At 42.4% G+C, this 27,429-nt stretch overlaps 1 protein-coding gene across 1 annotated transcript in view; it reads right to left on the bottom strand.

Moving 5' to 3' along the window:
• Window positions 1–19,419, bottom strand: part of CPLX1 (complexin 1) — a gene marked incomplete at both ends in the record, with an annotated part of 97,466 nt that extends 78,047 nt beyond the window's left edge. The window contains one exon of the mRNA XM_079548401.1: window positions 19,389–19,419. Within this exon, the coding sequence (XP_079404527.1) occupies window positions 19,389–19,419 (31 nt within the window). The remainder of the gene's footprint in view (window positions 1–19,388) is intronic.
• Between the last annotated feature and the right edge of the window lie 8,010 nt (window positions 19,420–27,429).

The following is a 27,429-nucleotide window of genomic DNA, read 5'->3' as shown; positions in this document are numbered from 1 at the left end:
TCAAACTGAGTGTATCATGTTAAGTTTATGTCATTTAGCTCAGTTTGAGAAAAGAGTAACTGTGATGGATAGGCAAAAAGAGGGGCAGTATATCTTACAGCAACTTCAGGCACATTTCAGGGACCTACTACCATTGCAAGCCCCTGTAATCTTTTTTTTTTTTAGCTCCTTCAAACTGTGTTCCTATTTTTATGTTTGTGTGTGAAAATGGCATCTTTTCTACATTCTTTCATTTCCACCTCTGCTCTCTTCACTGTGTTGCCTGTATATAAAAATAGCCCTTTGTTGGTTCTAGCAAGGGTTATGATTTTGTACCAGGAGCACAAATAAAGGGCAGCAACAAAAGAAATATCACCATTGTCACTCCCACAGACAAATTACAGGAACATTTATTCTTTGCTTGTCTCATCGGATAATCTGTCTATGCATTCATACAGCTTAGAAAGCCACAAGAAGTCCACTGCAGGACATCTTTTCATTTCTGCCTCAAGTTTCTACTTGCCCTATATCCTTGCGTGGTCACACTCTCAATGGGAAAGCTTTAGTATCAATGAAGGACAGTGGAGATAATGAAAGTTTAAACAGACTTATGGGAACAATATCCTCAAACTGGTTCCAGTTTAACAACTCCAGTTCTAACTTTACTGCAGCCCTCCTGGCCACGTTATGGTGCAGAAAACCTGCTACATCTCTGCACTTTCATCCTACCACTGGCTTGCCCAAATGAAGAGGATAATTCCCACAAGGGAGTCAGAGAAAAAAGGGAATTTGTCTGATATCAGGATGACATTATGAAAGCTTCCTTCCAGCTTAGGAAATGAAAACTACTTGAGAAGATTTTTCCTCTGACTTCACCTACATCAGCTTTAGAAACACTCTTTGTAGTCTTTCAGAAAGAGATCTCCTGCTTGTTGCTATAATTCCACCAGAAACATGCTGCACTGAAAAAGTTAAATGAAGCCACAGAACATGGAAATAGCTCATGTTAATTAGGTCCTCCCTTTTGTCAAAATGTAAGATGCGAGAGCTTCATCATGCTGGGTTCACATACTGAACTAACTCTCAGATGTCCCCTGCTTTAAATGCCACCCTTTCTGCACAATACTATTTTGAGAGAATTTCCATGGTGCTGGAAGGCACTTTGGTTTTTGAAGAAAAGAGGATCAACATCTACCAAAACAGACTGAAGAGCACACAGAGACAGGGAATAGCTGTAGTGTTAACATGCAGTAATCTGTTCCTTCTGCCTGTAAAGGATGCAGTACATTAGAATATATAGCACAGGCAACAATTTGGATTAATTGGTATAACACAAATGACAAAATTTATGGATTCTTTGCCACCATTATTATTAGAAGTCCAGAAGATGAAGCACATGTCTCTTCACTGAGATACCTACAGCTCTATGGCAGCTGGTAACATAAGACCAGTCAAACTACAAACACTGCTGTCAGGATAGCTCCTCATTCCTCTGAGACTGTTCTCTAGTTTCCCTGCAGCCCTCTTTGCCCCATGTGTCTGTTGAGCATAAACAGGAATGAAGGAATAAAAGAGTAAAACGGTCATCATGAAGCTGTAAATCTAACTTCTGGTGGGGAAACATGAAAGCAAAAGCAGATCTTTTTTGCGCAAATATTTCCAGCCAACCTGGCTTGTATCTCTGACTGTGACCATTCGGAGCCTTCTCTTCTGCCAGGGAGATGACCCCAGTATGATTCACCTCAACAAATACAGCCATCTGGCAGATATGGTAATGGCATTTTGCCTGTGCCTATCCAAACACCTGAATGGAGTCAGTTGCTCTGGGAGGTCCCTAAGCTCACTACACATTGCTTTTCTCAGGGGACTTTCTCTCAGGAATTCTCTGACTGTGTCATGTGTGTTCATCAGACTGCAGAAACAACTACAAAAAGACTCCTCAAGACCACTTGTCTTGTTTTGCTAAGTCTAGAACCCCATGTACTACTGATTCATTGTCACTTTGGAAGGATCTGCTGCAGTGAGAGTGTTATGCAAAGTCTATACCTCATTTTAATTAATTATTTGAATGACAGCATGGATGCTTATCCTGCTGTTACAGCAGTGTAAGTGTAAGCTGGACAGTGTAAGGCAGTATGAGATCTTCTTGTTAGGAGACAAAACAGTTTGCATTAGTGGACGAAAATAAAAGCGGGGGAAAGGGGAGGGTAGAGGGAGGGGAGAGTAACCTTCAAGCACACCAGATTGTCTACTGTTTTTTATCTGGATGATGGCAAGCTAAAAGAAGCTGCAACACAGGGCAAAATTAGCATCACAAGTGCTCTCAAATAATAGCAAGACACAGACAGGCTGCAAAACCAAAGCTGTCTACCCAGAGAAGAATATTCAAGAACAAGCAAAGTATACTCTGCAGAAGGGAGTGGGGACTAACTAGCAATTCTGCAGAAAAAGAGGAGAGAGAGATTTAAACTACTGTCACACCTACGGCAGGGAAGAAACTAGAAAAATGAGACTAACTGAAATTCTGTCCTGCCTCTGCAATTATTATAAGATCATGATGAGATGGAAATCAATGCAATGTGCCAGGAAATAGCTCATGTTGCAAACTGAAGAGCTACTAAATACAGCTCTCTCTCTTCCTGGCATAGTGTGAGTGTAGCAGACAATAAATCATCCCAATGTTCTGAGTGGTTATGATCTGCTGAAAATGTTTAAATGACCTTCACCCTGTTCCTTTTATTGCTGGCCAGAATATACACTGATGCTGTATTTCATCCTATGTAGCAAAGAACCACCATAGATCCTGTTAAAGACTTCATTATCAGCTTTTGGGCAAGAGAAGGAACACACACTTACTCACAGGAAGAAGTTGTAAATGTTCCCCAGAGGTACTGAGATCTACTTGAGAAAAGCACATTTTAAAAATGTTAAGTAATGAAACAATCTTAAGTTAAAATGATTTGTGTTACTCTCCATTGTCAAGCTGGTCTATCAGTTTAAGGATTGTAATGAGCTTGTTGGGAACTTCAACACTTCAGCTGGAAAGTTACACAGATGAGTTTGTCACAAGTTAATTAAGCTGAAGTTTAGATAATGATAAACAGCTTTCATTACAATTTTTTTCTTCCACTGAAACCAGTTCCACTCTCCACAGTCTCTGATGCTCAGCAGCAAAGTGGCTTGCAGCACACAACCACATACTTCTGCTTGTGCTAACTTTTCTGACGTAGATCTCACAGCAGTGAAACAAAAAGGACCACTGTTTTTCAGACAGCTGAAGGCCAGCTAATTCTGGTATGGCACTGCACCAGAAGATTAAGGCTATATCTTAAAAAACATGGACAGCAACGCTGTCTGTCCTGTCATTTTGTGTTGCTTTCACTCACTTGTAGGATACAGCTACCATCTTTCAAGAAAGGCTTGCGGGTTGAGGCATACACTCTGAACTCACCAAATGACAAATTAAATCATCCTGATATACATAAAAGTCAGTGAAGGTGAAAGCCAAATCAGGCTTGTTCAAACTGAGAGATCTGCTGGCAGTATGCATGAACAGTGTTGGGAAAATACTGAACAATTAACAGGCACTGTGGAACTGAAGTCAACGACATTCTGGGAATGAGGCCTTAAAGGATAACTATGCCTACTACAGATAGGGGGCTATGATGATGATGGATTGGAAGAAGAAAGCTCCCTGCCTGTCCCTCTGTGCCCTCAAACCTCTTCAGGACCCAGAATATGCTGTGAAACTGCTGGGATTTCCACATTCACTCTGAAAAATGAACTAATCCAGAAAGGGAGAAAATCCTTAGACAGGCACTTCTTTCTCATTTACCAAATAGGTATGAGCTCATGACCATGGAGTCAGCCAAAAGTCAGCCAGGTGTCCAAGGGGCTGATTACACGTGCTGTGCTCAGTCCTTCATCAGCAGAGGCTGCAAGGGTAGATCAGTTCCTCCAAGGAGATGACATACTATGCTGGTGATGCTTTTTTTTCTTACTGCCCTGGTGTATGCCTTTTGTTTTGCTTTTAAGGGCATAAGAGAGGATTTGAGTAAAGGTAAAAAAAACCCTGCTCTCCTCAACACAACTAATTTCTTTGTTTTTAAAGAGCAATTATTACCAGTTTTAATACCACGTAAGACTGACTCATGAGGCTGTTCCCTTACCAAAGCTTTGCAGTTAAATAGAATGGGAAGAGGAGCCTTGTTAAAATGAACACTCTACAGAGTGCTCTGCATTTCCAGTCAGTTACCTTTTACAACTTTGGCTCTAATTAAAAGGTTAACAAACATGAGCAGTGAGCATTTAACAGAGAATATGAAAGCTCGGGTGTCTGCTTGAACCATGAACTGCATTTAATCACTTGGATACTGCCAGTGATATAATCATGGCGAGCCTTTGATTCCCTGGGACAAACTTGCATAAGGATTACAAGTTACAAGGAATTTCTGTGGACAACAGGGACTCTTCTACCTCTGAGCTTACTCTCCTTATATAATCAATGCAATAAAGGAAGGGTTCATTTCTGCTCATATTCAATATTTTCGTTATGAGCTAAACAGTACCACCTCCACAAATGTGTGGAAAGATATGTAGTCATGTAATTTTTACTGTGCACAACAGAGTACTCTGCACAACAGCAGTATTCTGCAGATACTGTGAGCATTCAGCAGTGGGAGACACAGAGAAGTCACCATCTCAGCAGGGCTAGCAAATTAGCAAAGCCAATGTGGTTTTGTGTGTGTGTGTGCGTGTGCATGTGTGTGTGTGTGTGTGGCAATGAACATACCTAACAGATGAGGAGGGAAACAAAATGTCCCCTTTCCTCACAGAATGGCTTTTTGAAGTGTGTAGTGAGCATTCTGAGGAGTAGAAATCTTATGGAATTGAGGATGTGAACAGACTCCATCAGCTGTGGTCCACAGTACAACACACTCAGCAATAGTACAGGGTACACTGCCACCAAGATCTGAGAAATGCCTCACTCGTGGAAGAGCCGACTCTCACATGGACAGATATTCCTGCCAAAGTTCACCACATTCTCTAGCTAAAGGCAAGTCCTGATTTCTTCAGGGAGAGATGCACACACTTTGTTGCAGTATAAATCGTTACAATTGCACTTTGAATCCAGTTCATCACCAAATTACTACATCATCATGAGCAGAAACAGCACCAAATCTAAGTAGATGAAAGACAATCTCTGACAGCATTAACAGTGGCATGTATGGTCTGCTGGCAGCTCATACCAGCTTCTCATCAGCACCATGGATACATTAGCTCTGTAATCCACAGTGCTGTTCTGTACAGTTTCACAGAGCATCATACACTTGTCCCCATCTTGACTGCTGGCCACGGCAAATCCCTGACTTTAGACAGTGGCAGGAGCCAGAACCGTAGGCACATAGCTGCAAGTGAACAGCAGTGCACAGAAAGATAACAGCACCTTCTGTTCAGTGGTGGATGACTAGAATGCTTTGTCTTTCAATGATACCAGATTTGTTGGTTTACTTCCTCCCTTCCATCACTATCCTAATAAGAGGTGACAAGGAAGAACAGCATTTCCATGAAACACAGACAGCAGCTTTGACCTGACTAAATAGCATTAGCAAAATGTCACTAGATTCAAGAAAAATACCATATGAACAGCCTGATCCTGGTGCACTTTCCTTGAGAACCTTTCGAAACTCTGTTGTTAAGTGTATTGAATGCTACCTTAGCACCAAAGTAAAAGAAAGAGAGAACATCTTGATAGGAAAGTACATGAAAAGGAGAAAAAAAAAAAAAAGACTGCAGAATAGACCAGTATCCATGTCCTTGTGTGTTAGTTATTGATAAAGGACAGAAAATTAACCATGAAAGTCAATACGAAAGCATAACATAGAAGAGACACAAAAAGTATATGAAATGTTGCGCAAGCATGTCAGATGTTTTCAAATTTCAAACTGCACTCTGACAATTTGAAATCAAATGTAGCTTTCCCCTTGATGTCAGTCAGCTTTGAGTCAAGGCCTTCTAGGGCCTTCAAGGCCCTCAAATTATCACACTGGCTTTTATCTTCTGTGGTATCTGATGAATCCCACCTGAAGGAGGAAAATATCCCCATGTAGATAAAAAACGCCTCATTCTTACAAAGTGAAGACAGAAGAGTGAGATCTTTTTTTTTTTTTTTTTTAATCTACGTGAGCTGTGCTGGGAGAAGATCTGGCTCTAATGACATAAATGTACTCAGCCATCATGCTGGTATGGTGTTTCTTGCACACTGCTACCTTATGAGCACCTCTCCTCCTTGGTGGAGAAAAGTTAAATGCAAGAAAGTGATTTTCCTGGGCCCTTCTCCTTGAGGCCTTCTCTGATCCCTGAGGGGCTTTTTCAAACCTCAAAGTATCCCAGGCCATTTTCCACACAAGTGGATACCTCTTTTCTCAATTGCTGAAGTAAAATGGGAATTCAGGCTGATGAGGACTTTACCCTTCTCGCACTCTCCAGAAGAGACCTTCCACTTTTCCATGAGCCCACTTTCAAAGGCTGAAAGAGCCAAAAAGACACACAGTGCACCTCCCTCCTCTTAGAGCTAGTAAACAAATTTGGTGCTGGGTCTCATCTAAAGCTCAGTCTCTGCTGCAGGTATACACCTACAGATATCCACCTAGGCATGCAATTTGGCTCTATCTGTCTTTAGGAGTTAGAAGTCTCATTGGATCATTTACCTCCTTGAACTCCATGGGAAGAGAAATTTTATTTCCCAGGTTGTCCTGAACTAACTAGTTTTGTTGTGTCCTGTCAGCTCACAAAAAGCTCTAAGAAAACAGCAGCTGAGGGAACAAATACGACCCTGGCCAATGTTAGTTTCCATTAAGAACAGGCTTTACTACCTGGCTAGTTGTTTATTTCTACTGAACTGCCATGTCCTTAGCCTAAAGGATAAATTTTTGACTGTGTCACATGGATTGTTTTCAGCTGAAGTTCAGTCACTCAATATGTACTGTCTTCCTGGATTGCTTATGTGCCCTTCTGATACCTCTGGTGATTCGTTAGAGTATTTGCAGATGCATCAAAATTATAAATAGTGCATGAATATCAACATGTTTCATGGATTCACTTCAAATAAAACACAAATCAGGCTGCTGCTTTATTTGCTGACTTAGGGCTTGCATTGAATTTAACATTCATTTTAAATCTTTTATAAATTAGACCAGTACCTTTTTTTTCCTCACCTTGAGATGAACAACTTTTCTTTGAATCACATTCCAGCTGAATGTAATCCATATACTGCCAGCAAAAGCTATTATGAGATGTCTGTCACCTGAAAGCTACTAAAATTAATGCTTGTCATTTAATCCCAACCATAATTTCCAGTTAACAAACAAGGCAAAAAATAAATGACTATCAACTTGTCTTTTTACATTTGCTTTATTCCCAATTGTAACACAGCCAGTCATAACTGAGTTGCAGTTTAATCAACTAAGTGGGCCAACTCGAGAGGAAAAGGGAGAAAAAAGGAATAAAAACAAAAAAAGAAGAGAGAATCTAGGTCGTTCTGCTCTTAAGTCAACAAAATAGATAATTGCTTCATTCCAAAACATCAGTGCTGCACTTGGGCTATGTTTGAGATCTTATGTAACTAATAATCCCTGAGCTAGCCAGCCTCTCCCTACGAATGGGCCACAAAGTCCTCTTCCATGTATTTGCAGCAGTGGAGGTGGTCAGATATGATCCATCCTTTTCAGATTGTATATTATTCTCCTTGCATCTGCAAAAAAAACTGTAGAAACACTGGTCTTAAGTTGCTGTATGGTGACATATCTCTGCCCAAAAGAGCATGTTTAAAATAGATGTTTAAAATAGTTTTGAAACTTTTGTTATGCTGTATCAGAGTAATGCCCATGAAGGCTCAGGACCTGTAGGAACAGAATCAAGCCTAGGATTTCACTGACTTATCCGGAGATTTTCTCTGTTGATCTAGATTAGCTATTTAATGATGAGCTAAATTGCTGTATTTTAATTAGAAGTAATTTTGTAAGCGTATAAAAAGGACCTAGTATTATAGAGTACAAAGCAAAATGCACTCCCAAGTGAGTCCTAAATAAGTATCAGGCAAATAACCACGTAAGAACCATCAGTAAGACAACTGTTCACAACTGAGAGACAAAAATAATGTGTGTTCTTAAGTCTGGACAGGTGAACTCACAATAGTTGGCTATTGTTGAAGTTAAAATAGCATTGAAACTGACATACCCTGCATTAAAACTTGGGGTGACAATGTGAGATGTGAAGCAGTTAAAACAGTAGCATGTCTATCTTCACTTTAGTCATCATCTTCTCTGTGGTTGTGATCAAGAGGATGCATTTCACCACCTATTTTCAAGAAAACGCCACCACAGCTGCGAGCACAGCGAAGACCCATGTCTTGGATGAGAGGAACTGCAAACCAGACAGACACAGTCACCTGGAACGTTTAATTGGTTGACTGCTGAAAAGCAAAACCATCCTGTCCTTCTAGCATAGGGCAAGCCACTGTTTCTAACTCAGAATAGCTCCAGCCACAAGACCTAAAAAGATTGCACCTGGACACTGGCTAACGGAATATGGTGTTCAGAGAAATATGAATTGTTCTGGGGTCTCTGCCTGGTAAGAATGCTCCCAGGCAATGCAGTATGATACACAGAAAACTAAGAGGGATGGCACTCTTCCTCTTCTATTCCAGAAGCCAGTATCTTACTATGTGAGTGAGTTTGTTTCCTGCCATCTGCCTGTGTAGCTTTGGTGAAGGCTGTTGTTGGCTATACACTTTTGAAGTAATCACACAGTTTGCAGGAGTCTAGGGTGGGAAATTGCCAAGTCATGAGGACAGAACCTCACAGAGCTGCAGGGTACACCTGAGCCCAAGTCATTCAGTCCTGCAAGCAAAATATGCCTCTTTGCTTGGGTGCCAAACTAGCATAAAAACACACTTTTAACATATCTACTGGGGCAGACATCTACTCAAAATTAGGAGGAGATTCCACAGGGACACTTAGCCCTGAAATAATTAATTTCTCATATGTAATGCAAAACAAGAAAATGAACAAATGTGCTGAAAACAACATTATAGAACAACTTGCCTCCATGTGAACTGCATGTTGAAATAATAGAAAAGAGAGAAAAAGATACAACAGAAATGGAAAAGGAGGTGACAGATAGATTAAAGTGATCTCATTGGGATAGTTTAAAAATGTGATGTATGATTCTGTTCAGCCAGTCAGAATGGCTCACAGTGAGTCCACTTCACCTACACTTTGCCTCTGGTTGAAACTAGATGATTATTGTGGTCCTTTTCAACTCAGGCTATTCTCTGATGCAGTAATACAACACCAAAGATCCTGATGCCACAGGACATAAACTACAGTTGGTTCAAACTGCTGTTACTTGAAGTCCAAAATCTCTGCTTGGACCAAAATACCACAGCTAGAAAACTATCCTGAGGAGATATGGAACTCATTTTACTCAGAAGAAACTTAAATCACTTTAAATTTGAATCTAACAGCTGATTTCAGACCATCTTTGAACGAGTAAGATGATATGAATGGCATTCCTCTCCTCCTCAAACACAGACACAATAAGACTAAAGTTTTCAGAAAGGGGAAATGTCACCACAGCTCTGTGACACCCTCACTCATGGAGCACAATGGTGACTCCCACTGAATTGGGCTGGACCCCTTGACCATTCAGAGACTACCATGTACTAGAATAACATCAAAATGGAGTATAAAAACTAAACATCTTTTAAAGATGATTTGGTTACTGTGAAGCTTCTTATAAATGATCATTCAGAGGCTGTCTGCTCCTACATCTCTGCTATGAAGGTATGAAAGTACTCAGAATAGAAAACAATTTCCTGCCTTACTGGCCCTATCTGTATAGCATGCACAATTATACTGACAAAATTTTTGAAACCCACCTGAGAATCAGTTTCCATTTCTCCCCGCTTTCCCCATCAGTGGGCTTCCCCACCTCCTCTCTTTTGCTAGACAAAAACTCTCTTAATTCCTGACTCAAGTACATTCATGGCCAATTTATTCCCATTATTCTTTTACCGATATTGTCCTTCACCTTAAATAGTTCTTCTTTCACTGCAGTGTTCACCTCTCTCGTGTATTTAGAGAGAGAAGTTGTGTCCCCTCTTTACCTTTTTCTTCAGCATTTTAATGCATCTCCATGCAATTATAATTTTCCCCTTTCATGCTCCTTTTAATCTGTCACTGTGCAGTCTGGCTGACATGGAACAGGAACAGCTGATTTTTAAACTGTGCAGTAAGAAAAATACACAGGAGAAAGTTCAACTGACACATGAAGAGAGTTTTAAGGATACAGAATGCAGGGGGAAAAAATAAAATAAAAAATGCAGAGACCTGTCTGTCTCTAATATAGGTCAGTCAGAATTTGTCTAAACACTCTCACAAGCAGTTTAATTTCTGGTTAGGACTGTGAACAGACATAGGTAATGCAATGGCAATTTCTGAGCAATTTCTCCCTTTCCTCCTTTTTTTTTTTTTTTTTTTTTTTTTTATTTTAAGAAAAAGAAATCTTTAATGTAAAAATAATTCTGAAGGAAAGTACAAAGAAATCGGTTCATTCACGGGGAATGAAACATTTCACTCAGAGCCACTTGTGGATCTCTTTTTTGTTCTTCGATGATGAAACCAACAACAACAAAAAAAAAAACAGCACTAACTTTTGCTGTTCTTTTGGGCTGCCTTATTTGCATGTTTCATCAAAAATTTAGGAGCTTAAACCAAACACTCAGACCAAATGTTTGAATTCCATGCCAATTACCACCCTACACCCTACTCTTGAGCAACACTTGGAATTGCACAGTGCTCAAAAGATAACAGAGCAGTCTCACCTGCAACAGTATTGCAGTTGGACAAGAGTACTCTCAGTACTGCAACTGATGTACAACTGATGGGGAAACAAAGATGTTGACAGCTGCAGCTGATTAGGAAAACCGTGTTTTAAAAGAAAGTGAAACAGATTGGATGAAACTCAGCTATTTCCAAAGGCAATAAGAAAATTGCCATGAATTCTCACAGGATGCCTAGGTCCTAAAAATTAATACTGTCATCACCATCAAATACTACAAGCTGGCTCTTTTGTTTTTTTCTTTTTCTGGTGTCAGGGAAGAGTGGCACACATACATTTAATGCCAGAATAAAATAACGGGCTGTCACAGATTAAAAACACAGCTGTTTGGATATGATGTATTTTTCTTGCACAGTCTTTCAAGTTTATGCTAAGCCTTTCTCTTCTTGATTGCTGAGAAAATACAAGCTAGGTATAAAAGCTTTAAAAAACAAAACAAACAAAAAAAAAAAACAAAAAAAAAAACCACCCACATTTTAATAAACTCTTTCCAAATTCCTCTTGCAAATTAAATTCTAACACCTGCATTTTCAAGGAATGTAGCAGGTAACTACACTTCGAACAGGCACTGGAACAGAGACCAAGTAAGCAGATCCCAGCTGCTATCCCTTCAAGGGACATTCAGAAGGTCTCTCAGCATATGCAATAAAATAATGGAAAGTCATGAAAGTCGCAGATGAAAGTCAAGAAAGTCAAGGATAAATATCTAAGCCCATTAAGTCTTGCGAAGAACCAAGAAGCAGAGGAAGGAGTACTAGAACAAAATGGAAAACTATTGCCTTCCAATGAAGAAGTCAGTGTTCAGGTACCTAGGTCACACTTGGCCCTGTTCTGCTCTCAGGATAATGAAACCACAAACTGTTTCCCATATAAGAGAGAGCCACCATCTAACTCAGCAAACAAGTGACCTTCCCAAGGACACTCAGTGCTCTCCCACGGATGAGTCCAGCACTTGAGACAATCAGATCTCACCGACCTACCTTAAACACAAGCTTCAAACTTCTGTTCTGCTGGTTAACTTTGCCTGTGCTCAGCATCAGAAAAGAGGTGAATCCAGGGACACAGAGACATGTGCAGTTCAGCTTTTTGCCAGCTTAAGCATTGACTCAAATTCCTTTACTGTCCCTTCTCCTTTGTTGTCTGCCTTCCCATTTATTGCTCCCATTCTACCAGTTAATGAGTTATCAAAAAAGCTCCACCATTACAGACTGAGGTGTACAGGTCTGGTTGGGATGGGGTTCTCTCCATACAGTGCTGTTCTTAGGGCTTCTAGGTATAACACCACTTACATCACATTGATATTTTGTCTATTGCTGAACAGTGCTGGCACAAAATCAAGGCTATCTCCAACACCCCTAAAGTTAGTAGGTGAGGAGGAACAAGAGGTGGAAGGGAAACACAAGTGGGACAGGTGGCCTAAACTGTCAAAAATGATATTCCATACTGTATGACATCACACTCAGCAATAAAAGGTGGGTAAGGAGAAGTAGAAAACCTTATGAATACATCTGTCCTCCCAACAACTGCTACACATACTGAGACCCCGCTTCTCAAGACGTAGCCAAATATCACTTGTTGATGGAAAGTAGAGAATAATTGTTTCTCTTTGCTCTCACATGGCCTTTGATTGTTTTTTTCTTTTTTAAATTATCCTCAACTCAACATGTGAGCCTTTTGGTTTTGGCATCACATTTTCCCCCAGCCCAACTTCAGTTGAGGATGGAGAATGAGAGAGCAGTGTAGCCACCAGACTACCACACTGGGTTTCTTCATTCCTTTCATTATATTCCACAGAAGATGGGCACCACCCTTTCAATCCTGAATTCCTGTTGTTGTTGCATGTATGACATTCCTGCAAGGTCAATAATCTCTGCAAATAAGCTGCAAGATTCAACTTATGCTGCAAAACAATAAGTAGATGCTAAGCAGCTTCATTCTTGTACGTACAGAAAAATTCAAATTTCAGTAAGATGAACATCAGAAAGTAGATTAAATTTACTTGTTTGTACTAATGCTTTTATGCAGTGACGGTGTCTGATTTGAATCAGTTCATTTAAAACTGTACAAAAAAATCAATTATTGAATTGCACAGTATGATCATCGATTTACTCCTAGTAGAGAGACACACAATTTGCTTAAGCTATTTTGTCTCTAATATGCACTGTGATTCATACCAATGATAGGAAGATCACTGGTAACCTCAACCATGCCTGTAATTACAGCTGTTACCTTAGCAAACCACATGATCATCCACTTAGCAACCTGTGGAAATTCTCAGTCTTCTCAGCCATGCCCTATACCGCTCACCAACCTGCTGTAGACAGAACTGACTATAACTAAGCTTTTGCAACCAAGCTGTAGGTGAGACAATAAGACAGCAACCAAGACAGTTCTCAAAGCCACAGCTTAGCTAATGATCTATATTTTGTGCAGCCTTAATCAAGCACTTGACCCCAGCACACCTAATGAGCACACAGAGGCAGTGAAGAATTGCAGCCTCCCAAAAGCACTCAAGGCAGACTGCTCTCTGCCTTATCACTGGAAGAGAACAGCGCTTATAAGAGGTACAATATGCTTCATGTGCAACTCTTAGAAGTGGGAGAAGAAAATTCAGCAGTATTGAGGACTCATGTCCCATCACTCTGAAAACTATATTCCTTCTCTAAATGCCTGAAAAACTCTTGGATTTCCATCCTGGAGGCTACTAAAACTTGTATCTGAACTTCTTGGTCCCCAAGGATCAACACAGAGACAAAACTGTGGCTTGCATTTCAAAGTCCATTGTTACCAGGACAGTCTGAAGAAGTGTAAAACGTCATTGGCTGGACTCCCACCCATCTCCACATCTGCTACTGCAGCATAGGCCAAAAATTCAGCACCGACAAACTCAAGTTGTGCCAGAAGTATTCAGGTGGTAATAAAGCCCCACACTCCGTAGGTCTCCAGGATAGCCAACTTTCATTATGAAATATACAACAAAAGAAAGTCAGAAAGATTCAGATGTATGGCAACGAACGTTTAAATGAAAAGCATGCAGAACTTCTGTCAAAGAGGACAGCATTGAGGAAGCATGTTTAGTTCATCATTCTAGATGAATTTCCTAATGCATATGAAGTTTCCTCATTTTCTCCATCTCTGTGAGAGAAAGCTTCTTGATTACCCATGTCACTCTTCTCCAAGCTGGCTCTTGGCAAGCAGATGTTCAGTCCTAGTTAAGCTCTTCGTGGCACATCTTCTACAATCAGCAGGCCAAAGGCTGCTCATTTTGTGTAAGGAAACTAAGTGAGCACATACTCTGTACAATTTTACAAATAAGGCAAACAGAAGTAAGATAGAATAGGAGCATTTATATGATTCTAAAATCAACTGACCCAACAGAAGTAAGCAAATATAAGATAAATTTTCCTGAAGAAAGGCACAAGAAAGGACTTTGCCAGTATTTATTTTTCTAATTTGGATTATAGATGAAATAAGTCAACTGGCCCCCACTTACATAGTTTCATCAGATCATCTCCACAGCCAATGATTTGCTTCCTTGAGAAACTTCTTTCTCCTTGGTTTTAATGGGAATTCCTGAAGAAAAAATGTCTATAGATTACGACGGAAGGATCTGGCATCAAGAAAAATGAACAAGGAAGATTCTTATCTGCTATAGATTAAAAGGCCTTAAACAAATACAGCATCTATGTTTGCTTTGTTTTTCTGTTGCCCCCATCTCAACAACAGACATCATGACTGCATTCAGCATAATCCAATTCCTTGAAGAAAATATCTTTGCCAGCAGTATGCATTAAAAAAATCCAATAATACCATCCCTTCTGAAAAATGTATCCATCAGATATCAATGCTACCTCTTCATCTTCAAAATGTCATTAAAATGCATGTAGTCAAAACATTAGACAAAGAAAAAAGTATCTAGAAGACAGTGGATCAATAGCACAATCATATTACAGATTGAAGTTGCAGCCTTCATCTCATGCATTTACTCACTTAACAATTCAGAAGTTGAGAACAAAGGCAGTTGGGCCCCCAGCACTCACCAAGTGCCACAGTGTGGTGGAGGTCTCCTGCTGAGATTCTCCTGGAAGCATCTGGCAGCAAAACAATATACCTCATATGTCACATATCTCAAGGATTACAGGCAAAGGAGACCCCAGCTGTGAATACCAGCACTATGTCTAGGTGTTACAACTTGCAGTTCTGCACTGCAATTTCAATCCCACTCCAGGACCAAACATTAACATAAGCAATGGAGCTCATCCTAAGTGATGCATGAGGTCCCAGAGCAGGAGAGGCTCAGCAGAGAACTGCAAATGTGAGAGAAAAGCTGAGTTGGAGGAGGAGAAGACAGAAACCACTGTGCCCGTTTTATGCTCTGTGCCACCCAGGACAGATATGTGTTGTCTTTCACAGCGCTCAATCTTATCGACATCTCCAGGGCAAATCAAGGATTTCATCTGCCTATCACAAACTAGTAAAGTCCAGCAGCAAAGCATGCATTTCAGAAGCTTCAGAGAAAGAAGCTGCTAAGATGTTGTTAAACACCAATAGTTTCCATCCAGGCTTAGATGCCCTTTGCACACTCATATCTTTACTAATACAAGCATAGCATAGGGCCTGCTTTTTCAGAGCTTTTGGGCAGTGACTTAAATCCCATTATCTTTGGGAGGGTTTAAATCTCTGCCTACCTTCAAGAACAAGAGGATTTCTGCTTGACTGAGATCTATGATATACATAATGGAACCAAAGCAGCAGCTGGGGGACAGAAAGCAGTCAGTCCCACCTGCTGACATATTCCAGATGGCGATCTGCTTGCATTTGTTTTCTGCCTACTGTATTTTAGGAATCCTTATGAACAAATTTCCACTGAATCTTGATGGATAAAGAATTCAATGCCAAGCAGTAGTCCTCTCTCTAAGCTGCTGCCAATAAAACTGAAATGTCTGTAATACAGCCCAGTGAATGTCTAATCAGAAACACAAGTGTGCTCTTCTTCCTTCACGGGGCTTAAACAGTGAATTCAAGGGATTAGGACAGTATGAAGAAAGAATTTAGACAGTACCCTTTACATGCATCATGATATGAAATATGTTACGTGACTAATACAGAGGCTGACATTAAGAAAAGTCACCATTAAGGACAGGCATAGCAGTTACATGTTTCTTCTGTCTGCTGATAAAAGGAGCACGCTAAAAGGGGCCAGCAGTACATCATATAAAGCAGAGTAAGAGCTATTCTGGCGGCCGTGTAATTTCCTTACCTTCATAGCTTCTCAACCTGTATGGTGATCACATATTTGTGAAATCTGCCTCACTCTTCCATGGGCTTCCCCTTCTCTTTTCTTTAAGAAAATGCCTAAGTCCCTTGACCCTCAAGACTTCCAGTAAAAGGAGGTGGCAAAGCAAAGCTTAATGAGAGTTAGCATCTGTTCTCCTTCAATCCATTTTCTCTGTTTGTCCAGTCCACAGTCATAGAGGAAGTGAGCCAATGCAGTGTGACTAGCGGTCAGGTATTAAAGCATCCCTTACTTTCACATAACCAATGCAAAGGTAAGTGATGTCCATTGAAAAATACCATAGTTAAATTCTTCCTGGGACTGTATTAGGTCTTTCACTGCCAACATTTTCCTGAGAAGTCATACATCTTGGCCTATAAATCAAGATGACAGTGATACAGAGTTCTGATTTGTCTTGCTAAAGAACACTCCTAATGTGAAATGCAATCATGCAACCACGCTGGTTATATTCACTTAGTGAATTGTCACAGAAACAGATAAATGACCAAGAGACATCTGTGTCAATATCAGCTGGTGTGGCATGGATCTGGCTATGGGCAGAGGTAAAAATACCTTTTTGCTGTCATTGGCACTTCTCTGGCAGAAGCAGTGATTTTAAGCTCTCAAGTTTCCCCTTGTTGTTTTCTTGTCATCCCACACAGCAAATCAGAATCATGACTGCATTTCAAATCTGTGGTGCCTGCACTGCAACATAAACAGCACAAGGGGAGACTTTCTATAGAGGGCAGTGAAATGTCCTGAGTGGAGAAAAAAATAAAAATGCCATAGAAACCAGCTGGCCAAGTGAGGTAATATTTTGTAGTGCTTTACTGGACCACAGCACCCACTGCTGATGAGAGGGTCAGGAATTTTACGTTGAAGGGGCAAGAATTTGCAAAGACATTTCAAGCCTGCTAACAGCCAGGCAATGACTGCTGCCAAGACTAGCAGCAAAATCCCAGTGCTGGCAGCACAACAGGGGAGAGATCTCCACTGCACAGACAGAGCAAGCTTCTGCAGACCCCCTTTAACTACAAGTCAGGGAATGAATATATTCTGCTTCAGAATAACCTGTCAAACTAATTTCACACAACCCCAATCCTCTGGAGTCACACAGACTCCCAAACTCCTACACTACACAACATAACTGCCTTTTCTTTCTTGTTAACTCACCTCAATCTCTTTCCAAAACACCTTCCTGTTTTCTACCCCTCTGATGAGCAAAGCTCCAGGGAAATGCATATCTGATTGTCTCATGCCACTAGAGACCCAGGAAACATGTTCAGAGATTGCTTCAAAGATAGGAGAACTCCCAGAAGGATCATGATTGCATCAGTTGTGGCTTTACCACTGGACGGGAAAATGTGTCCAAAAGCACCTTAACTTTCTCTATTATATATCTGCCCTGGAAGTAGCTATTTTCCCTCTTCAAAACCATTTCTAAGTTAAAAATACATCTCTGCATAATGAATGAACATTTCCTGTTTTTTACTAGTCTGCAGAGCCTCCTCTATCCAGCAAGGGGCAAATGCCAGGCACAGCTTGCTAATATACTATGTCATCTGGCAGAAAAGCTGGCGCCCTGGGCAGCATCTTGCTGGAGACATGAGATACTCAGGCTCCACCAGCAGATCCTTTCTGAACTTGGCTTCTCAGCATCTTCTGTTATAATGCAAATGCTGACCCTGGCATGCAGGATTATGTTAGAATGAATGCCTGCCCAGATTAAATGCTATTTGGTGCAAGCACGCACTGCTCCCTACTTCAGCTAGTCACTACCCCACAGTGAGACCATGCACCTCAGCTGTTACTCCACCGCTGCAGCCCTCCACCCCTTGCCTCTAACTGCAGTCTACAAGCAGTTATTTCTCTTCAGTGGGCTGTCTGATCTCCAGCTGCACAGGTTGGATTTTTCATGCAGATCCCATTCACTTCCATGTAAGCAGCCTTACAGTGTAGATAACCTGTGTAAAACCTCCTCTCCTCAGGAGTATTTGTCCTTCAAACAGGCACAAACAGTGATGAAATGCAACACCGCTACCATAGGAACATTTATTTTCTCATATAGGATCTAGTTCAATCACACAAAATAGCAGGATATGAAGATACTTTTCTTCATATTTGGCCTTGACATTCAAAACACCACAATGAAAACTTGGGATATCACTCTATCCTTAATTATGAGATTTTGCTCCGTTGTGAGAAAACAGTTCATTCCTTGCAAAAATAAAAAACACATTTCCATGCCACAGAAAACTGTCCTGCAGTAAATGTCTCTACCATGTATTGCAGCATATGGTATCAGTAACACTGTGCATGAGACATCCTCTCAGTCCCACGGCTACAGTTTAACCAAAGGAAAATTAATGGAAAATGCACACATCAGTTACAGTAAAAAAGAGAATGATCAGAAACATCTCGTGGGCCAAACACTTTCCACTGGCAGCCTGTATTCAGTATCATCCCAATGACGATTTCACTTTGTCTGAACATTTGGGACAAGCAGACCAGCAAGGCAACGCAACTGTGGCAGAAAAAAGAAATCTCACTCCCAAACACTTTTGTATTGTTTTCCATTTCTCTCCCCACACTGCTGCCTTTTCTTCCCACCATTAGGTTAAAGCGAGTCATCACACGTGGAAGGAAATATATTAAAACCATATTAAAGATCTGTCCCGTAACTACATTGGTTGTGAGGGAATACCTTATTTTTTCATGGTAATACCTTATTTTTTATTGCAGCAATATTATTAACAAACATCACTTCCCAAATGCTAGGTCACAGAAACCAAATTTCTCTGCAGTGGCTATTGGTCAGTGTCTGCCCAAAGTTCAGGGGAAGGATGGAGGAGAAGCTCCCTCACAAAGGCAGACGTCACTCTTTGGGAGTCCCCTGATTAAATCTGCCTGCTGTCCTTGCCACTGCTGCCTCACAAAGCAAGACAGCAGGTATGCGTGGTACAGTAGGACACAGCTGGTAGGTTCCCAGCACCGCCCAGGTACTTCCAGCACATCTGCCGTGGGGCTTCGGTGTCTGCTTGTTGCTGCCCTCTCCTGCTCAGATTCTTCCAGCACTTTGCTCTGGGATCACGAATCTGGCTGGCATGTCCCTCTGCAGCCACCAAATAGTTCTCCCGGTCACAGCCCCACCGGAGGCTCCCAGCGGTCCATCACGTCTTATACCGAGGGGGAAAGGACGATGCGACCCCCCCCACGTGCCGGCCGTACTTACCTCCTAAAGCTTGCTTCATCACAAAATCCATGACGATGGCTCAGGGGCGCAGCCCAGCTTCACACCTCGCATGCACAGAGTCCGGCAATCGGTGGCGGGCAGCCTGCGGGGAGGGCACAGACACGAGAAGAGCGGTTTCTCCCGGAGGAAAAACGGCGGCTCTTTGCTCCCTCCTTCCCCCCCGCCCTTCTTCCCTGCCAAGTTTCCAGCCGCCGTCCCTCGGACCCCGGCTCTACAAGACAAGGCAGGGGAATGCCAAGCAGTGCGGGGGTGAAGGCAAGAGGGCAGGGGAGCGGCGGTGGCCCGAGAGGCCGGGTGGCCGGTAGCGCGCCCGGAGGCAGCCGGACGAGAAAGCGTTAAAGCTCCTAACTTTCCCTCTTCCCCGCCCGCACCTCCCGCCACCTGGCTTTCCGGAGGGGGCATATGAAGGTGAAACGGTCCGCGTGTGCCTGGCGGGGCGAGCGGGTAAGACGCGCGGCGGGGATGCAGCCGTGGCGGTGGGACGCGGGGCTGCGACACTTCTCCGCCGGGGATCCCAGCGCATCGCCAGAATCTCCCTGGGAGATGCCCTGCCGAAGCTGGGGACCGACCGACGGCGGGTGCAGCGCGGTATCCCCTCCGCGCAGCCAGCTGCCTCCCTCCGCTGGTCCCGGCGCCGGCTCCCCGGTGCCATGAGGGCTGCACCGACCGCCACGTGCCCACAGCCGCCTCTCCTCGCTGCTCTCCCGCACGCTGCCAGCACGCAACCCTTCGGCACGGCACAACACGGCACCCTCCGTCCCGCCCGCCTCGCGCCTGTACCTCGCTGGCTACGCGGGCGCTGTGCGGTGCTGGACGGGTGCTGCGGGTCGTTCCGCCGCTAGCGGCTCCGTCTGGCGCCCATGTGCCAGCGGGCAAGTTGCGGACGAGGAGTGGAGGAGAGCGAATGACTCCGGAGCTTCTCCCTACTTTTCCCCCGCGCTCCTCTTTTTATCACGGGATTTCCGGACCATCCCACCTACATGGTCCCTCCTTCCTCCTCCCCCCGCTGCAGAAGCCGGGCTCTCGCCCTCCCCCTGCTTCCCGCTCCCCCGCCCCTTCCCCGCACCGCCCTCGCCCCTCGGCGCTCGCCGCGGAGAAGGTCCCCGGCGCTGCCAGCCCCGCGGACGGATGCGCGAGTCCATGTGTGTACCCCTGCCCCATCCCCGCTGTCTGCGTGCGCCCGGATCCCTGTCGCTTCGCCTGGCGGAGACAGGGGAGGGATTAGCCCGCTGCTGTATTTTGCCACTGCTTCCTTGCTTATCCTCAGGACTGTGGGGAAACGTCTGCAAATACGCCCTCCTGCAAAAGGTGGGAAAGTGTGGGAGCGATCCGCGTCTTCCGCTCTGGGTCATTCCCGGACATCCCCTAGGTCCTGGAAAGAGTTACAGGCCGCGAAGAAAATAGGGAGGGAGCAGTGCCTCGTCCTCTCTTCTCCTTCGGCTTGGATTGTATCGTGGCCGGAGGGATCGCCGGCTGAGCTCTCCGTTCCCTCCCTATCCAGATCCGTCTGTATCCCAAGAGAAGATGGGGGGAGGGCGGGGGCAAGGAGGGGAGAAGAAGGACCCTCCTCCGTGCGGTCGCCTGCTGAAGAGCGTGAAGGCTGCGGTCCGCTGTCCATCCCGGGTTCGGGACGGATTTTGAAGAAGAGGAAGGAACGGTGCTCCAAGCAGAGTAATACCCAACCCCGGGCACAGGGCATGCCGACAGCCCTCTCGGGGTTGGGTGGAGAGGGCATGAGTTCTACAGCGGATCGGGCCTCCTGTCACCAGCCCGAAAGGTGGGATTCTACCGTTGGTGCAACCCCTATAGAGCCGAAGTGATCGGGGGAGGACGGGGACGGTAGAAGGGGGAGCCCGAGCCGGGGGAGTGGCGCGATGGAGTGATCAGGACACGGTAAAATAGTCTCGCCGGTTGATTTTGTCTGAAGGTCAGGGAGAGCCTCGCGGGGAAAGGCAAGCAGGTCTGGCAGGCACAGCAGACTAAGAGCCTGCTTACAGTGCAGTGATACTGGCTACCGTAGCTTCTCGGTGTCTGCTGCAGGCACAGCAAGGCATACTTCAGTGCTCAAGACAGCATCTTCCCACCTGGGTCTGACCCAGATTGCTCTCAGAAAGTCATGTCTCAGACAGATCCTAATATCAACCTAGGAAGCTCAGCTGGATAGAGATGTGCTTTGCTTTTACTGACAGTCTTCAGAAAAGTAAAAAATAGTAACAAGCAAGGATGGGGTAAACAAGTAAACAATCCCTCTTGCTTTAATCCCTAACTTACCTCCAAAGGTGCTTTATGGTAGTCTGGTCCCCGAACTGTGCCTACTTTTTCCAGATGATACAGCTGCCAGAGAAACCCAGAACACATGATTCATGGCACCCACCACTACAAAGTCCATTTTTCATCATAAGAACTAGTGACCAGACTATAAACCTCAGTGAGACACAGATACTCTCAGCTTCAGGATTTCTCTGCTACCCCAAGTATCAGCTTCCATGCAACTCTCAACTCTCACACGATGTACCTTTACAACAAAAACTCAAATGCTTGTAAGCCTGATTTTGGTGTCTTCTGTTCAGAAGGCACTCTAACCTAGCAGTCAGGAAAGATCCCACCAATATTCTCACCATCACTACACAGGTTTCAAACACTGAGACAAGGAAGGGCATAGTAAAAAAGAGGTGATGTAGTTCATAGAACTTTGCCTAATGGATTCAGAAAGAATTCTGGAGAACACTTTTGCTTCTGAAATGGAACAGAGTAGGCCTGACACAACTTTTCCTCAGTATTCTGAGTGGACTTTGGGGGATCTGATATGTGATTTATCAGAGATGCATGACTTTCGCTATAGTATAAATAACAGCTTGCCCAGCCATAGCAATGATAAGATAAGTGCTCCATGTATTTTCTTTCTGATGGCATATTCCACGGCCATAACTTTTTATGAATGTGAAGCTGGCAGTAGTGCAGTTTGATAGTATGTTCAGTGGACGAGAACAAACCGCAGAAACAGCAGTGTTTATCCGGTCAGCGGAAGGACGCAGACGCAGGCTCTGTATCAGTGCCACGGACAGAGGAGCGCCAGTGCCTCTGGGACAAAATTTGTTCTGCTCTGCGCTGTGACTGATTCACACCGCGCTCCCGATTTTGCCGCAGTCTGTTCCTTTCCTTGCAGAATCAGAGTACGAGGCACCCACTCTGCTATGTCATCTGGTGCAGATGAAGGACATGGAAAATTAACGACAAAATTCTCCATGGAACTTTATCTTTAGAACTCAGGCTTCTTGGTTACCAGCTGGAAATCCATCAGTCTATGGATGTCACTTCAAGGAGGTGGAGTAAGCTGATAATCAGTTATGGCCACATTCCTCATATTAGATGAGGAACACACACATATATAAATAGAATATATAGCTGATATGGATCCCTAAAAAAAGGATAAGTCTGTTTCAGGGACAAAAAGAAAAAAAAAAGTTTCAAGACATTTAATCTCAACATCTTTAAATGAAATCTTTGATTATTCAATTCCATATGGTGTTTGACTGCTAAATTGAAATGAATAAAAACAGTACTATTAAGAAAGCTCACAAATCATTTATGAAGGTTACAGAAAATAGCTGACTACGCCTTGCCTTGCTTGCCTTGCCTTCCATTCCCATTCCCTTTCCTCCCATTCCCATTCCTATTCCTATTCCTATTCCTCTCCCCTCCCCTCCTCTCCCCTTTCCCTCTTCCGCCTTCCTCCTTCCCAATTCCCTCTTCCCTTTTCCCTCTTCCCACTTCCCACTTCCTTTTTTTTCCTTTCCTTTTTTCTTTTTCCACCTTGCTCTCAGTTCACAGCGGTATAACTGCTGCACTGTTAAGTACACTGCAGGAAGCACCTGGTCAGTGGCAAGATGATTAGCTAGTGGCAAAATGATCGATAGCTGCTGAGACAGAAGAGTCGGACAGTTGCTAAGTGCAGTTTGTGCACTGCAGCTCCAGACCCTCCAGCTGTTTAGCTCACTGAACACAAACATGCTGTATGTTCCTGCTTGCTCTTGAGCTGTCAATTGTGGCTGCTTGTCAAAACATTTCAAAGTTCAAGCAATTTTTCACTTCAAAAATATTGCTTTGTTTATTGTTGTCCACTCAACGTACAGCAAATATTACATTCTTTATTTTCCAACCAAATAGAAAAATATATATACTTTATCTTGTAAGTAGTACTTTCCCTGTAAGTCAAAATTATGAGAGGACTCTTCAACAATTTCTGCTAGCTCTGGAGAAAAAGACACTTCAGATTTCTAGGTAAGTATTTGCTACAGATATCACAGAAACATTTTTTAGGTGCTATGCTTATAAAACCTGAATTAAAGATGTATTGCCCTGCCTTCCTTACATGCATAAACAGGCCTGCATATTAGGCCTCCTTGTTGGGCAACCACTGACAATTTCTATCTACTTGGCTGGTGGTTTCTTATCTGTTCCAATTGTCCCTGTAGCTCTGTCTCTTTTTCTGTGTTCCACCCTTTCTCCAGACAAGACCTCTGCCTCCTATCTTGTCAGGCAGATTAAGAGTTGTGTCTCAGTAGGGCTGTGATGCCTGCAGATAGGCACAGTGCTGTAAGGATCCTGTAGATTTCAGCTTTACAGCTCTATATTATAAGATTTTTTTTGCAGGCAGAATTTGGCCCAAAGCTGAGGATCCATTTAAATTATTCTGATGATCTACTCAGAGCATATCAGGCTTTTGTTATGAGATTAGTATTTGGTTTTTTTTTACAGAAATTTTTAAATTCAGCAAATAAGAGTAATCCAAATCTGTATGTTTTACCAAAATGTGCCAGTTTATGTGTAAGAATAAAGGCAAGAAATCTAAAGAAAATATTTTGACTTACTTGTATACTGTTAAGATATGGCAAAGAAATGCTACACTTTTTTCTTCAGTTTTCCTGGGCTTCTCTGGCAAAGCAAGTCTGTATCAAAATGAAACATTTCACCATATTAGAGCAGCTCTTCTTTTCACGTTATATTTTCCTTTGTTGTTCCAATTTTGACTGGAATCAAGATTCATCAAGCATACTTTAGAACAGAATTTCCATTTTAGCCAGCTAGATCTATGCTTAGCATTCAGTCATTACTCTTCTTTTTGGCAAAGGAAAGGAACAGAGGGAAACAGCATGCTCAGCTGAGACTCTAGATGGTAACAGATGCTGTGACCCATAGTTCCCCAACTGTTTAGAGAAAGCAGCCCCAAGTTTGAGATCAGCTTGAAAGGGAGCCATTCAGATCAGTAGGTATAATTTCCCAACCCACAACAAACATCTTAATTGTTTGTTATTTTTACTTTCCCTTAGGCATCCTTAGATACTTCAGATACTTTTAGCACAATTACTCTTAGGTGTGAGTGAGATGCTGGCCAATTCAGCTGTTACTACATTTTGCTGTTTACATGCATATGTCTCCAAACAGACCATAATAACAAGATACGGTACAACATACTGAACTCATGAGTCTTCATACCTTCCTGTTTCGGTCTTGATCTTTGTTTTCACACAACACCACTTCAATAAGGAACATAAGCATGGGATAAAGAAATCTGCTAGGGAGAGATATTTGCTGTGTCAGGATGAAAGAAATAGCAGCAGCTGCAAATAACAAGTCTGTATAATCCACAAAAAGTATATATACATACACATTTCACCATAGAATAATTTGTGTCCTCAGCAGAACCATAAGAGTTGACTTTTTAATTCATATAAATAAACAAATCCAATAAATTTATTGCATGCTTTTTCTGCCGTGGTATTTCTTTCATTCGTTCTTTCAGTGTTAGACAATTACAGCTCCATTGGTGTTGTAGGAACAAGGTTACATGAAGGTAGAAATACTAGAAACTATACCTTCACAATGTACAACCAAACATGAAGTCCATGCAATGAGGAGCACCATCTACAAGGGCAGCCACAGCCTTGTACAACTAACTAACCTTTCATCAAATTCTTTCCAAGAGGCTCCAACAATATCCACAAATATCCTTTTGCCTGAGTCATCTTTGTCTCGTCAGCTTATGATATATGTTTTCATCTTTATTTTTTTCTGAGTGTGTGATATTTTTTGAGACCTCTTCACTCTCCCAACAAGACTGTATGCCTCCACTCTTTCTCTGAAGGTGTCCCCATGTGCCGACAAATGAAGATGGAGCTAAAACATTTAATTCAGCCTTAATTCATTTCTCAGTAGTGTGATTTTTACACCAGATTTACTAGGTCTATTACATTATTTCTTTATTTTCTTGTGGCATAGCAACAAGCAAATCAGACCTCAGAAATGTGTCCTGACCCTGTGATAGCTTTTATAGTTAAAATAGATCCAAAAAGAGCTGACTTCTGGATTCTTTCCATTTCCACGTTCTTCCCGTGCCCAGTGCATGTAAATAAAAAGGAAAAGAAAAAATTTTGGCTGTACTGTATTGATTCCACATCTGTGGAATGCATCAGCTGTGAATCTATTAAACTATCATGAAACGGATGGCTGACTACTGACTAGAAGAAATAATATTTCAGTAGACATTAAAAAAAAAATCTAAAAGTCTTTAAATCTGAATGAGTTGAGTATTAGAAAAGAATGGCCAAAACACAGATCCCAGTTTCAGCAAAAGCATTACAGAAGGTTTTTTACTTAAGGACCTCCTTAGGCTACACTGAAAAAACTGGATGTAAGTGCATACTTTCATTAAAGCACATGTGTAGATGCTTTGCTGAATCCAAATTAGCTTCTGTAGACATGAACATCTCAACCAATGAGTTTCCCTGAATACAAATGATGTGATTCAGAAACATGATCTGTCAGCATAACTCTTACCCTAGGCCTTCTTTTATGATCAGTCCTTGCTAAAATTAGTTACAGAGTAAATGAGAAAATGCACTGTGTTCGGTGAATTTTCAGGAGATGCAAATATATAGATGGAGATGTTCTATGTTGAGGGTCAAAGCATTTCAGGATACAATGACTTGAATGCTTAATCACTAATGTGCCTGAATCTCTGTGAAATAAAAGCATTGTTCCATATATTTGTCTGCCTTTTAATTCCACATTACTTGCCACTAATTAGTTACGTGCCTTTTCTCATCTAATCTCCTTTTGTAAAATCTAATCATAAAATAACAGCATTTATCAAATACACAAAGCCTGCTGATGCCTATCAACCAAAGCAGATAATTATTCTTGCAGATAAAAATGAATGCCTATCTGAAAGCTCTCCCTTCCTGCAGATAACAGAATGAGATAATTTACGCACTTTTCAAAATGACCTATGATGCTGGGGAAGGGCTGGGGAAGCTCAGCTGGAGAGACCTGGTTCACATTGCACTCATGCTTGGCCCATGCAGAACTAAAAAATTAATATTCTAAACAAGTTTCAGCAACCACACAGAAAATTTTGTTTTCTATTTATAATTATTTCTTATCCAGGTTTCCAATCTTCCTGGTAATGGTGGCAAATTCCCTTCCGGATCTTCCTCTACAAATTATTTGTTGTTTCACTTCCACTCTGTCTGTACCACTGTTACACTTTGGGCTAAATCACTCACTTCCTTTGGAGAGTTTTCTGCTTCAGCATTGTAGTCAGATAGTGACAACCGTACAAATAATGTGTTAGGAGTCGGTGGTTAAGCATACCCTAAAGCAATCTAACTGAAAAACAGCTGTAGCTTGATGCAGAGTCCCACAGAATAAGAAGGAGCCAAAGTCTGAATTTAACACTGAATTTAAGTTAGAGAGCTACTCTTATAATTAGAGTTGCTACTTTCAGTCTTCAGACCAATTGGCTGATGCAAGAGTGCCAAGTTTGTTTCTAAAAGGCTGGTGACCTGTGAGTAGTGGACTGTTTCTGTGAGAATTATCTATCAGAGGAGGAATTACCTTGTCTAGACATTTGTCAGTGATCTTAGTGGGTCAATCAGCTGTGTATCACCTCTAAGGACCACCGTGCAATAGATCACAGATTTCTTTGCAAGTGCCTCACATAAGAATTATACTCTTTTAT

This window comes from Tetrao urogallus, assembly GCF_951394365.1.
Source record: "Tetrao urogallus genome assembly, chromosome: Z".
Taxonomy (NCBI): domain Eukaryota; kingdom Metazoa; phylum Chordata; class Aves; order Galliformes; family Phasianidae; genus Tetrao; species Tetrao urogallus.
The sequence above is the reverse complement of the archived record's forward strand: the minus strand, read 5'-3'. Positions and strand labels throughout refer to the sequence as shown.